The 14,306-nt window shown below is 38.8% G+C and overlaps 1 protein-coding gene across 3 annotated transcripts in view; it reads left to right on the top strand.

The window, feature by feature from the left end:
- The window catches only part of LOC140227535 (uncharacterized), a 45,487-nt gene that overhangs the window by 27,843 nt on the left and 3,338 nt on the right, over positions 1-14,306 (top strand). Inside the window, exons 7-11 of one of the 3 annotated variants that reach the window (XM_072307940.1) lie at positions 639-665; positions 1,690-1,791; positions 2,823-3,026; positions 3,780-3,959; positions 6,438-6,601. In XM_072307940.1, the coding sequence (XP_072164041.1) occupies positions 639-665; positions 1,690-1,791; positions 2,823-3,026; positions 3,780-3,959; positions 6,438-6,570 (646 nt within the window). In that variant the 3' untranslated portion in view covers positions 6,571-6,601. The remainder of the gene's footprint in view (positions 1-638; positions 666-1,689; positions 1,792-2,822; positions 3,027-3,779; positions 3,960-6,437; positions 6,602-14,306) is intronic. The other 2 variants (XM_072307939.1, XM_072307938.1) reach the window with 2 other exon arrangements.

The raw sequence follows: 14,306 nt of genomic DNA, 5'->3' as shown, positions 1-14,306 counted from the left end.
GGAATTACAGCAACCTCCATCTCATATAACAAGATTTAAGCTCTAACCTTTGCAGTACCTTCAGCGTGGGAAACAAGACTAACCCTGAGCCATGGTCCATGGTAGCTATGCTACTACATAGCCCAGGAAACCTTAGCCTGTTACAAGGCTGATTACTGTGTTGTTGTGCCAAACATGTACTGCCATGCATATTTCCTTCAGAATCAAACATCAACTGGAATATGTCTGTTGAGACTGAACATTTCACATTTTGAATTGGTAAAAGGCTTTATGGTCTCACTGCTGTGAACATTCTGAACTTCATTGCAGCTGTCTTAGATTCCACTCCAGTTGCTTTGTAGTTTAATTGTAGTGTTTTTATGTTTTTGTTTTGTGTTTCTTTCTTTCTCATCCGTGTGTATCGGCTCATCATCTGCGCTAACCCATTACTGAAGGCTGACTTGATTTCTGTAATTCATGCTCAAAACTCAGCTACGTGTAGGATCATGACTTCTACACTTTTCATGCAAACACTTCGTAGCTCAGTTCAAATATTATTAGAAAACTCTGCTCTGTTACAGATCATTGTTTACTTTAATTTTGTATCTAACTATTTTTGTTCACTTTCCTTGTGTCCCTTCTGTCACATTGTTATGCAGGAAAGAGAAGAAGAGTAGTCATAAGAGGTGAGTGATACTTTTGTAGAAAGCTGATCAAAGTGTGATGTGATGTCAGTGGTAACATGGCTGACATTTGTTGATTTATTTGTGGAGAGTAGTGGTATGTTGTGGTTTCATTCGTTACTGATGTAATCAAATGTTTTAATGGTTATTTCTGATAAGTATGAATTTATATCTATGTAATAATCTTGGTTAGTGTGAAAAAAAGGTAATGTGTATTTTGAATGTTTACTGTAATTTTATGGTCAACATCAAAAGTGTGTGTGTGTGTGAAATATTATGGTCTCATTCATGAAAGTGGGGAGAGGAGAGGAATGAGAGAATTTACTGTAGTATAATCTGGGGGGCTATCAACTAAGTTTGTTTCTGTTCAATTGCTGGACAAAATGTTACTTCTGGTGCAACTTGGCAATTGCACTCAGACATTCAAGAAAAACGGAAGAAATTTTATGGGATACTTTGGATTCCCATTGCCTTGTACATAATTATGAGTTACATCCCTATAGATGTCACTAGAACTCAATACATGATACAATGTGATATCTTCTTCTAGAGTAGTGTCATTTATTGAATTGCTCTTTATGGAAGAATTGCACGTGAATTTTACAGTCAAAGCAGTGCAGTGCTTTAGATACTGATTGGCACTGAAAACCCCATAGCACTGTGCATCGTTTTTCATAGTACCTGGCACAAAAAGGGTCAAAGCACTCTAAGAAAATATGGTAATTTGTCAAATTGATTACTGTAATAGGGGACATTTTTGTGCTGGGCCTGATAAGATGAATTTCACTTGTTTTAAATCCTGCGGAATCAAAATATGAAGTAGTGTTACAGTGAGCAAAAATATTTGCGTGTTTTTATATTTGTGCTAGTTTTGTGTCACACGAAGTGTTTGAAAATGCAAATTTCCACTTTTACAGTAAGCATGGGAAACCCCTTATTTTGAATCATGTAAACTAGCAACAGCAAGAAGAAAGTGATTACCGTAGTGCAATTTTTTCTTGCTGCCCCTCCATTACCATGATCACAGTAGCAGCAGGGACAAGTCTGAGAAGCATCACAGCAGCAAGCGCAGCCACCGCCACCGGACCAGGGATGACAGCGACTCTGACTCGGGGGGAGAGTCTGCTGGGTAAGCAAGGACTTCGTTCAATCTTACTGGCGAAAAATTGTTTAACTGTTTCTTTCTTTCTTTCTTCTTCTACTTCTTCTTCTACTTCTTCTTCTTCTTCTTCTTCTTCTTCTTCTTCTTCTTCTTCTTCTACTTCTTCTTCTTCTTCTTCTTCTTCTTCTTCTTCTTCTTCTTCTACGTCTTCTTCTTCTTCTCCTCCTCCTCCTCCTCCTCCTTCTTTTCCTTCTCCTTCTTCCTCTCCTTCTCTTTCTTGTACTTCTTCTTTTTCTTCTTGATACTTCTGCATTGCTGCACACCGGTGCTGATGTGACGGTCTCTGACCAGTTTAAATCACTGTCAGCTCAGTAACTTTTTTCAGGAAATTGTAGAAAGTATAAAAACTGGGTACCTACTGGTCCGACAGACAGGTTGGACCAGTAGAAAAAATGGGTTGTGTGCAGCCCTGCTTCTGTATGGAAACATTTGTGGAAAGTATTTCAGTTTCTGCCATTCTTGATTTGCGGTTTAGAGGAAGACTGCATCCTGAAACCTTGCTGGTGAAAAAGCAGTATGGTATATTTTGTGAATCATAAGCCATGTCTGTGAATGCTGCTGCAGTCACTGTCGTAAGTGGTTTCCTTCTTTGTTTGTTCATGCCTGACTGACGTTGGCCTTGGTGAAAAAAAAAAAATGTTGCTTGATTGCTTTAGCCATTGTTTGATTCACATACCCCTTGATGCATTTTTACTTGTAGCAAAAGAAAATTCATTTCGATAAGCTTTAATTTGTTATGTAGTTCTTGTTGTTGTTTGTTTTTTTTTTTTTGAGGGGGGGAGTAGTTTTGGCAAACTATAGGTATTATAGATGGAGAAAGAACAAACTAGAATTATTGATGAATGTCAAAATGGAAAGAAAGTAAGGACGGTGACCTATGGGTCTGGAGATCCAAGAATAGTCAAATCCAAGTTCTGATTTACAGCAAGAATGTTGATTTCACCTTTGTGCTGTTAGCAATATTGACACACAGTAAAATTAATCGCTTCATTTTTCAGGTCTTCACCGGAGAGGAGTCGGCGCTCCCACCACTCACGCTCCCCAGATTCCAAGCGCCACCACAAGAAGGACGAGAGCTCCCGGTCCAGCAAGAAGAGCGGAAGCAGGCGGTCCTACTCCCACGACTCGGACAGGTCCAGGAGCTATTCCAGGTCCCCGGAGAGGCGCTCACATCGACACTCGAGATCAAGGAGCAGGAATAGGTGAGTTTTCATTGCAGTACCGTAACTGCTCAGTAACAAGGTTAATTTGCTTATGTGGTCTAAATGAAAAGTTTCGACTTTCTCACAGGAGTGCTCTTCTGAATTTTTGTAGTACACTGTTTTACCATTCCACTTTCAATGTAGTGATAAGGCATCATTTTTAGAATCAACAAAAATTAAAAGATATTAGGGAGCTTTAGATTTTGACGGCGCACGTTCAGAGGGAAAAAAAAACATGTTCTGAGCATGTGCAGAAGCGCCTGTCAAGTCAATCTGTTTTTAGCTTGCGTCACCTGAGTTTTTCACTACGCGTACTGGGCTATATTTACGTCCGCACAGTTTGCAACGTAGAGAACTACTTCATGCACCGACCATATGGGGGCGCCATTTTGTTTTTTATACGCTGCTTCCCAGCGTAATCTAAAGCTACTTTTCAACGCGACGCAGGGGAGAGGAGAACGTCCAATGCACTCGTTGTCTCAAACGTCCGCGCATCAGAATCTAAAGCTCCCTATTATTAAAACTATAACTATAGTGTATATAATTAAAGTACCAGTATGTGCATAAACTATGTTACTCTTGGAAAGCCTGTTAAAAATATAATGAAATATGAAGCAGCCATATAGACTGTGCTGTGTGGACTGCAGTGCAGATAATGGAACAAGCCTAGTTTGAATCCCAGTCATATACAGTAGACATGAGGAGGAATGTTAACTACTACTATAACCATCTTTTCCTCTTGCAACATACTAGGTCCCGCAGCTACTCCAAGGAGAGGCGACGGTCCCGTTCCCGTTCCCTGAGCTACTCCCCCTACCAGCGCCGCCAGTCCCGCAGCAAGAGCCCCAGCTCCAAGACTAAGGAGAAGAACTTCTCGCCGATCCGCAAGCGGCGCGACTCGCCCAGCTTCCTGGACCGCCGGAGAATCACCAGGTTAGTGGTCCAAGACCGGCGTCGGGGTCCCAGATGAAGGTCTGACCCGATGCCTTTGGGCATCCAGGACCACGTTGCATTCTCTCCTCAGTTGTGATGTTGAGATGTTTAGCTGGGTGTGCACTCAAGGACGGGTTGTTGAGAAGTGGATGGCATGATGCTTTTCAGACAGTAGAATTTAAATTATTACTTAGATCATGTTAAACCGACTGAGATGAAGGTCATTCTCAGCACGCCCAAGTCATTGACTCAACAAAATAGTGTGACAATTTTTATGAACATGCAGCCTGTCATTTTGACGTTTTTTTTGGGACATATTCTTTATTGAATTTGTATTCATTTCGGCAAAGGTGTGGTTAACCAGCAGTGAAGGCAATCTTCCCTACATCACCTCAATTGAGTCGTATGGAACCTGTTGTGTGCATACCTAGCTAAATTTGTTGAAGAAAGCAGAATGAACTGTGTGATAAATCTATGACATGACATTACCAAATTTTATTACAGGAACGAATTAAGAAGTATAAGCACTTGTTATTGGTATTTGTAACAGCGTTGTTTTGCAGTGGTATCAATCTTTGCTTGCGGTACGATGATATAGTCAACCCATCGATCTCAGCTGCGCAAAATCACAAAGCCATTTTTTAAAAATACAAATTTAGCTACACTGTAGTATATCAAAATATAACACAACATAAGGTGGATGGAGGATTTGAACAATTAGAGGTGATATTCAGTGACCCGAGTGGGAAGTAAATTTGTCTGATACGATCAACGAGGCACAGCAGACAGTGTATGGCTCTGAGCGGAGATGAGATCGTTGGGTTGAAGCCAGGACGAGCGCACCGAGTGTTACACTTTTGTTTGCAGAGAACAATGGTAGCATCACCGCAGTGTGAGCACAACACAAGTTTGTATTTGTGTAGTTTGTATGTGTGTGTGTGTGTGTGTATGTGTGTGTGTTTATAGATGCACCGGTTTGAAAGTGGTAATGCACCACAGTTTTAACAGCAGGATAATCTTTGCCAGACATTGTGATAACATGTCACCGTATGTTAGGCCTTTGTAATGAACTTTGTGGATTTCCCTCACAGAGATTGTTGTTTCAAATTGCCTTGACCAATGTTTGTGTATTGAATGTACCGTGATGTAGACGTTAATGGCATGATTGTGTGCGGTTATGATGCATGATGGTTGTCTGCTCATTGTCAAGTGTCTGTAAGTACTTTGTGATGTGTGTGGCAGTTAGCAATCTTGTTCCATGTTCGATAGACGTACCTGTGATCTGTACCGCTCTAGAATCGGTAGATGTAGCTATGTGATATAGATAGGCATGTATTCATATGTACGTATATGAAAGCTTGTGATTGTTCTTTTATGATGTTGCTTGCTTGTGATAAGTCATGAAAATTCCTTGGTTATTTCTTTTCCGCAGCATTTTACATTATTATTCAATGCATTCCAGTATCTATGTTTCCACTGATTATTCTCAGCATAGATGGACTAATTCTATGAGGTACTCAAAAGGCCAGATGTGACAATTGATCAGCTTGCCTGAACACACCCAATATGGCAACACCTATTTGTATGAAATATGCACAGGCCAACACATTGGCAATATGTGAACCAATAACTGTTGGATGAGGTGGTAGAAAGTCATGCATCTATACAAAACTGCCAAAATTCCCTAATTTTGTGGGAGGTCCCCCTGAAAGCTGAACTTTCTCTTCATGCTCTGATAATTGGATATGAAAGCCTCCCATATTTGAGGATTAGTTTGCCCAATTGAGATGCACATAATACACCTTGTATCTCTCTCAGTGCTCGTCAGAATCTCCCTACAGTGATTTAAAAAATAAATAACAGCAGGCCTGTCTGAGTACAATATGAAATTTGTCCATTACTCTGCTGAGTTTTGTTATACATACTACAAGTAAGATATATATCGTCGCTGGGGTGACAAGACCTCGTATCTACAAAATGTCAAATGTTCAGGAGAGCCAAAAAACATGGCAGCCAAAGCACTGTGGCGAATGGGATAGCCTTTCCTTTGACATGCCGTGGTGGCTTCATTTTTGGAGTAAGACAGTTGGGATTTGGACAGGACATCACTTTACCCATTATTTGACCATTAATCCAAAAAAGTCATTTTCACCAAAATTGCAGATACAAGGTCTTGTCACCCCAGCGACGATATATATATATATATGTACCTGTTAGTGTGGTGAAGGTTTTGCGGGGAACTTAGGCCCAGCATACAAGTGATCTCGTTTTGGGAGAGTTCTGTTGTTCGTCTCTCTTCTATCTCTCTCTGTCTCACACACACATACAAACACAAAACAAAATGAGAAAAGGTAGAAGATTATAAAGAGAAAATTCAGTCAGATTCCTCCACAGGTATAGTGATTTACAATGGTGTATGTTGTATGCTGGGTTACCCCTCTTCCCTTCTCTCCTGGTAAATAAACGTTCTCTCTGTAGCAGTAGGAGATCGACTAGCAGAGATCGTGGCTACTACGATGATGACCGTCGACGGCGACGCGACGACAGCAGGGATCGCAGCCGGTCTCGGTCGCGGTCACGGGACCGTGACCGCCACTACTACCGCCGATGAAACATGAAGATGTCAATCGCCTTCCAAAAGTGTAGGGGATGCTTTAAAGTTTTTGTCTGTTTAAGTCACTACTACTAACCACAGTTCATATTTTCTGTTCATTTTTTGTTTTTTACCTAGTCTCACAGGAATGCCAAAGAATGCTGCATTTACTGCCTGCAGAGTTCCTAGCTCTCTAACTTCAAAGAAAGTTGATTGCTTTTCCCCAAAGTTTGTGCTACTCAGCAACCAATTATGCTGACTATTGTAGCGAGGAAATGAAAAATTTTTAGATATGGTTTTGATCACAAAAATTCTGGAATTGATTCTGCTTTACAATCCAAAGTGATTCATCTTAAAAAAAACCAAACAAACAAACAAACAAACAAACAAAAGAAGAGAATAGTTTGTATTTTGGTACATTGCAAATCAAAAGTCACATAACTGAAGTTTTCTGCTACATGTATGCACTCCCAGCTGATAGGAAGATGATTCAAGATGAATGTGCAGTATTGAGACATCATCTTGGTTGTTTTGTAGCCCAAGCTTTGTGGTGAAAGCTATGTCGCTAGAAGCAGAGCATCTTTGCTGCAGATTAACACTGCTTAACATTTCACCATGTTATACACACACGTCTATTCTGGTTGAACAAGCAAAAGATGCCTTCTTCAGCTGGCTTTGAGTTATTGTTTGTGTCTGCATTTATTCTAGAAGAAAAAAAAAATTATTAGCTTGAAGGATCAAACTGAAGTATGCAATCAAGAAAGAACAAGCAGGACATAGCCTGATTAGAATACTTCTGTTCAAAAAAACAAAAACAAAAACAAACAAAACAAATATGATCTTCAGATATCTTAACTACTCTTCTGCTTTGTTAGTTTGTTTTTGTTTCAAGTTTGCTGTCACCGTATAACCAAGTCAGGCTTGGAAAATGCATTTTTGCTCCTTATGAAAGTCACGTACACGAAGCAGTATATACACACAATAAATCTTCCTTACAATTGACCAGAGATATTTTCATCACCAGCCACCACACATGTATCCCATCTCCGTTATAGATACAAGATTCATTCACAGATCAGGTGATGCAGTGAAGCATCCATGAACCCGTTCACATCTAGACATTACGTAGACACGTGCCAAGGGATTCCTGCTCATTGGTCAAGATATTTCCATTTACAGTTGTTAGAGTTTGCACTTGGAAGTGGTAGGCCAAAGGGGATGACAGTTGTGTGGGAATACTTTTGGTAAAAAGTGTGAGAATGTGAAAAGAATGTGCAGATGTACCCGTGCCCTCTCTTTCTCGTTTTGCCCCACCCCTTTTCAGAAATGTTTTTAGCTCTTCATTGTCATGGGTCAGAGTGGTAACTGTTTAGTGGCGGTTTAGTCTTGTTCTTGGGTGGTGGGTATATCAAAATTCAGTGTTCTCTTTGCAAGGTGGCATGATTTGTTTAAACCTGTTTAGCAGGGAAAAGGCAACGACAAGGGGCATGCGGTCACAGAGCATTTTAGATCAGAGACAAATATACAGCCACATATCACACGCCTTTCAAGCACTCATTCAGTCTTTTCTCTGTTGTCTTTCTTTGTGTCATGTGACATTGTGTCATTTCACACAATCTCAATGAGATATGAACCCTCTGATTTGGATGTATACACACACACACATGGACTTCACCCATCCATACCGATTCATAGACATTTATCTGACACTACCCCATGAATATGTCTAGTTTTACATATAGTTAGAATCTTGAGTTGATTCTATACACTTTTAGTTTTTACTTTTTTTTTTCATGTATGTTACATGTCACATGCATTTTTTAAAGTATAGATTTCCCTGATGGCATGCTAACTAATCAATATTGTTGAATATTAACACAAGAATAGATGCTTATTCGCATGTGATGTGCGTGATTTGATAGACGGGTAAGCTGCTGCTGTATTCTTTCCCGCTGATTATACTCTACCATACACTGTATTTCATTTTATCCCCAGAATAAAGGGGGATAGACTGATGTGTGCATTTCATAGCTCACTGACCTGTGGTAGTGTTCTTTCTGACTTGTGAAGTAGAACAAAGGCACAAAATGCCAAATTTCTATTATGTCCAAATTACAAAGTGCTGTCATTTCTTTCTTTTTTTTTTTTTTTTTTTTTTTTGGCAATCAAGTGCTATACTGCTGTGTGAAAAAAAAAGAAAAAAGAAGGTGAAATCAAACTGGGTCAAGAGGTCACTGTCACTATTTCTTCATCCATGCACTCTGCTTCTTGCATGATACGATTTGCAAAGAGGGAATTTGTCATCCTGCGTAATAAGACATCATTTGTTGCATGCTACACCTTATGTAGGACAATGTGCCTTTTGATCATGACAATGTGATACTGCAGTGGAGCAGGGTTGGTGAATTTGCCAGTGCACAGAAACCACTGCACAATGATTTGCTATAAGCAGAAAAACTAATGCTCCATTGTGCATTTGCCAGAAGGCATATACAGGGCCGAACTCTTTTATTCAAACTGAAGCTCTTGGTCTGTGCTCAAGGCCCTGTTGCTATCCGCTTTGACATTTCACTTTCATTGTGATATTGACATTGCAATGCTTAGAAACTACCAAAATTACAGACTGTTTAAGAAGACATTTGTTCGTCCACCCCTGTTAGCCATTTGCACAACATATGCAGTTGATTGTACCCAAAAACTGCTAATTTCAAGATATCAATTTTGGTCCGTCATCATAAGTGATTGATGCAATAGATCACATAAATAGATACTTGATAATGCCACAGGCATGGTCAAAGGCACATTGAGCTGCCTACCACAGAGTATTGTGCATGTATTTCATTTCTTTCGTTAAAGTCCATCTGAGTTGAGCTTTGTTTGACAGAATTGTATTGGGACTGTGTCTCCCATTTTGCAGTGACTGCATGGACATATTTTTTGTGGGATGCATATCACACAAGATCTTAAGTTTTAGATTTGATTCCAAGTCTTCATCAAAATGTACTTCCATTTATTTGCCTTTATTCTGAAAAGGTATAATAATTCATCTAAAAGGTGAGAAAATGGGTCTCTACCAGTATTTATTATCAAACTTTTAACATCACCAAAATCCTAGTATGCTGATGATAGTGTGAAACTAATTACAGCATTCACAGGAAAGCCTTTGCCAGTGTAATTTTGTGAGAAGTCTGTCCATGCAGTGAGCAAGATGAAAGACGCAGGCTTACAAATCAGAAATGTTTCATCCGTGAAATGCGTCATCAGCATGTCGTGGCATAAATGTGATTATTGCAATTTTCTGTACTTCATCGCAAGTTTTCCATTTTGATGTTGTGATTGTGATGGTGGTTTGTAAAATTTACCTGCATGCTATTTTTGTTTATTCATGCTTTCATTTATGGTTTTGCATGTACATTTGTCCTTATTTTACATGCGTGATTTTGATTATATCCATCAAAAAAAAAAAGTTATTTGTTTGCATGCATGGTACATACCTTTCTGTTTATCTCCGCATGCTTGCATGTCAATGTCGTGTTTTGTAGATAGCGTAAGTACACTTGGCGTACAAGGACGTAGACAGCATGCTGTAGTAAATATCTCACAGAGCATGTCTGTACTACATTGCATGTTAACACCATGTTATATGACTGTCATCTAACTGCCGTTATCTGATGTTGTTGATGCTCAAATGTGTATCTGTGCATGAGTGTGGGAGTGTGTGTGTGTGTTATATGTGTAGGGAGCGTTGTTCTATATGTTATATGTGAGAAATTCTGCCAATGTCAATGTTTTGGGGTCATCTGGGTATTTCCACTCCCTCCATAGAGTATGCATGTATTTTAACACATCACATCCCACAATTAGTGAAACAAGTTCTCCTAACCAAAACATTTCATGTAGTCTGTGGTGAAGAAAGATTAGGATGAAACTCCTGCTTATTAACTGCCTTATATTAAATTTACGAATGTGTGGCAAAGAAGAAAAAAGCCAAACTAAAAAAATAACATCTTTTGAATAGGGAGACATTCCATCGATTTGACAAAATTTACTCCTGTTTTAATAACTTCACATCTTCTCAAGACTTATCTTTCCCCCATCTGCTGTCATAGTCCTCCTTTCTGTTCCACTTCTCTCGGTCCTACTTTAAAAGTGTCATCCTGTCCAAATTTCTTTATCTTGCCTCCTTTCGCCAATTCTGTGTTTCTTCATGTCATCTTTTGCAGATTGTATGTCCATGTGTCCCGTCTGTGTGTAGATGTATAGATATGATACCAATATTTGTTTGTTTTGTGTTCACTATACCCTTATTATAGTTGATTGAGTGTAACTTGTTATGGATAGGGCCAAGTCCCCATTGTCGTGGTAACCCAGAATTCAACATCATTGATTTGACTGTGAATGTGAGTGATGGAGAAGCCAGGTCATGGAAGTTGATAGATTAATACTGTGTTCTCACTGTTAAACAGCTGTTTGATACACATTTCTCCCACTCATCAGGCTCTGCAGAATGTGTGTTACACCTTCGTCGTTTCTATTGCTGTTATCCAACTAACTCCATAACCTTTCACTCTGCAGCTAACTCTACACCATCAGCAGACTACGTTTCACTGCCAATCAAAAATGTACTAATGCCGTTAAATGATGTGTTAGACACACCATACTAATATGCAATGAGTGTTACATCGCTAATGACATTTCTTCAGTGCAGGTGGCTACCAAATAAAATGCTCACGTCATGTCCTATTGTATGCGGGATGGTGACGGTATAACTCCACACCATGTGATTGCTATAAAGTGCACTTTCAACAACCAGTCAATTATGTACTGTATGTTTTGATACTTGGAGAGCACATAAACAATGAGTGTATCCTTTGCCAGTCATTTAACAACTTTGTGGGGCTCACATAATGCTTGCCATTGTACCAAGAAGTATCAATGAAATGGTCTTGAAATTCATGATATAGTGCATATTTGTGTACTTTTCAGAAAAGAACAAGTAATGGAAGCCATAAAGTAGCCTAACCATAACATGCTTGAAGCATTTATGTATTAGATTTGCTGTTTCAACAAACATGTGTGAGTTTCAGTTTGTTTGTTTGTTTACATTGTTTTTTATTGTAGAATTCGGATTTTGAAAAGGAAAGGATTTTGACAGTATTCTGGTGATTTTTACTCTTTTTTAATGTGTTTATCATTTTTTTAAATATTTTTGTTTGGGGGGGGGGAGGTGGGGAAGATTTTGTTATCAACTTGGAGGATGAGTTAAGTGAAATGGAGCTATTTGACATGATTTTTGTGTTCTCCATGCAAAAAAAAAAAAATATATATATAAATAAAATAAAATAAATAAATAAATAAATAAAATTATATATATATATATATATATATATATATATAGTTTTTTCCCCCAGTGAATAAAATCGAGCAAAGAAGCCTAGAACCCTTTTCTTTGTCACCTTTCATAAGGGATTGATTATTACTGTGCCAGCATGTCATACTGCACTGGGATATTAATGTGATACACAGCACTTTCTTAATTTTGTTCCATTTCTTTTGCTTGCTGTGTCCTTTTTTTTTTTTTTTCTTCTTCTTCTTCTTTTTGGCTATTGATTGATATAGGATAGAGAGCACACATGGTTGAGTAGATTGACTGCCTTTGAATCATGGAAACCAAGTGGGGAGCCTAATAGTGTTTGAGTAAAACTCTGACCAGCGTTTGGCTGTTTGGAGTTTGGACGTGTGTGTAACTCTTTGCCTTACCCACTCTAAACTGCACCCACTGACTTTGCTGTAGCATTCTTAACGATTGCCAGGGGACGGCCAGACATACAGTGAATGTTGGAGGAATTCTGACAGCTTTGTGTCTGTGTGTCTGCCAGCCGTGCATTGAATTCAAATCGTGCTTGTCGTTTATTACATATTTTGACTAAATCTGACTGGAGTCACCACGTAGCATAACATAGAGAGTGTTCATCCCTTAATATCTCATCCGCTTACCTTTTCAAGCAATCATTTGCCATAAAGTGATAACTTCATGCAACTCTTGTCTATGCCTGCCCCCCTAGAACACAAAAATGTGCATGTTTTAATGAAAATAACAGCAACAGAAAGGACTAGATTCATTTATAGGATGCACAATATTTATTGGCATGAACGTTAGTTTGCATAAATTCAGGCTACGTGGATTTGAAATACATATATGAGAAAATATTCTAAAAATCTACATCGTTTGAGGTTGAGAATGATAAGGGCACTAAGTTGCCACTAAAGCCATTGTATTTGAGGCACCTTGACACCATTATCATTCTCAAACGATGATATTCAGATATTCAAGTGCATGTTCTTTCCCCAAGTGACAAATCATTATTATTTGTTTTTGTTTGTTTGGGTTTTTTTTTTTGGGGGGGGGGGGGTGGGGAGCATGCATACCGTAGTTGGTCACCATAACTTTGAGAGCAATTTTGATTCAAATTGGTAATTTGTACTGTTGATGTTCAGAGTTCCTTTGGAGCATGTAACAAAACTTGTGCACGAATTTCAGTGTAGACATACACGTGTAAGTAGGGTGGCAGGCTAGGTGCAATGTGTGTGTGTGTGTGTCATCGACTCAGTGCTATGGCTTGTGTGTTTGACGTGGAAAGAGTGTGAGGCAACACTAACTGCTTTGTGTTTGTCGAGTACTTCAAACGCCCTTAACTCGCCACTCACCCTACTTAACCATCAGCGAGCTACAGAATTCAATTCAATTCAATTCAATTCAGTGTTCATCACAGATTTTCCACAAAGATGACTTTGTAGTGCGACATAATGTACTAAGTAGTTGAGACAAATGATGGCATGGTTCATTAGCTCTGGATGAACAGTTTCCCTGTAGGCATCTGTCATAGTAAATGATTAACATCATAGTGCTTGATACTAATACCTCCCCCAAGAATAAAAATGCCTTCCTGTCAAAATTTCTTTTGCTTGACAATCAACAAGATGTGCTTCCAGTCATCCGTGCCTGCCAGTAGAAGTTTGTTTAAGTTCTGAGAAAAAGAAGCATTCAGTCAATGCATACAATATATACCTCTACATGAGAGACATGGCATCAAATTAGTCCAAATAGACCCATAAGTACCCTTTGGTGTAGTGTTTGCTTTAGCAACGGCTTGGTATTGAATTCAGCTCAAAAACTTGAGATACACTGAAGCTTGATAAATATATTTTTATGATCCAAATTGTCAACAAAGGAACACACATCTCTATGATAAAGTGTGGCACAATTTTCCATTTTGAGTTATATTCTTGAGCTTGTTTCTATGTGAACTTTTTAAGTCACTCTACTTTTCAATTCAAAATGTGCCAGCCAGGTATTCAAAATTAATTTTTACGCCTATATAGCACCAATCTTACAATGCCACCAACAAGCAAAATCATGGGATTATGAAATAGCAGAGGCCAAAAAGTATGCGTAGAGTAAATCCATTTTCATAAAGAATTTTGATGTACTTTATTATTGATTTTAGAGAGTAAGACAGTGGTGTTATCTAATTCTCGTAGAGCATTTCTCCATTTGTGCTGGCATTTATAGTCGGACTTTATTCCAGAGTAACCAATTTGTATGGATATTGAATCCTAACAGAAAAAATGATATGGAGCATTGTTATTTGGAGAGTGCTTGCCTCCCAAACCAATGCCAACATTTGTGCAGTTCATGCATTACTATTCTGGGATTCAGTAGTCTTTCCAGATTTGCTTCTGTCCAGTTTTGC

The sequence above is a fragment of the Diadema setosum genome, chromosome 4, assembly GCF_964275005.1.
Source record: "Diadema setosum chromosome 4, eeDiaSeto1, whole genome shotgun sequence".
NCBI classification, from domain to species: Eukaryota; Metazoa; Echinodermata; class Echinoidea; order Diadematoida; family Diadematidae; genus Diadema; species Diadema setosum.
Note: the sequence above shows the minus strand (reverse complement) of the source record. Positions and strands in the feature narration are given on the sequence as shown.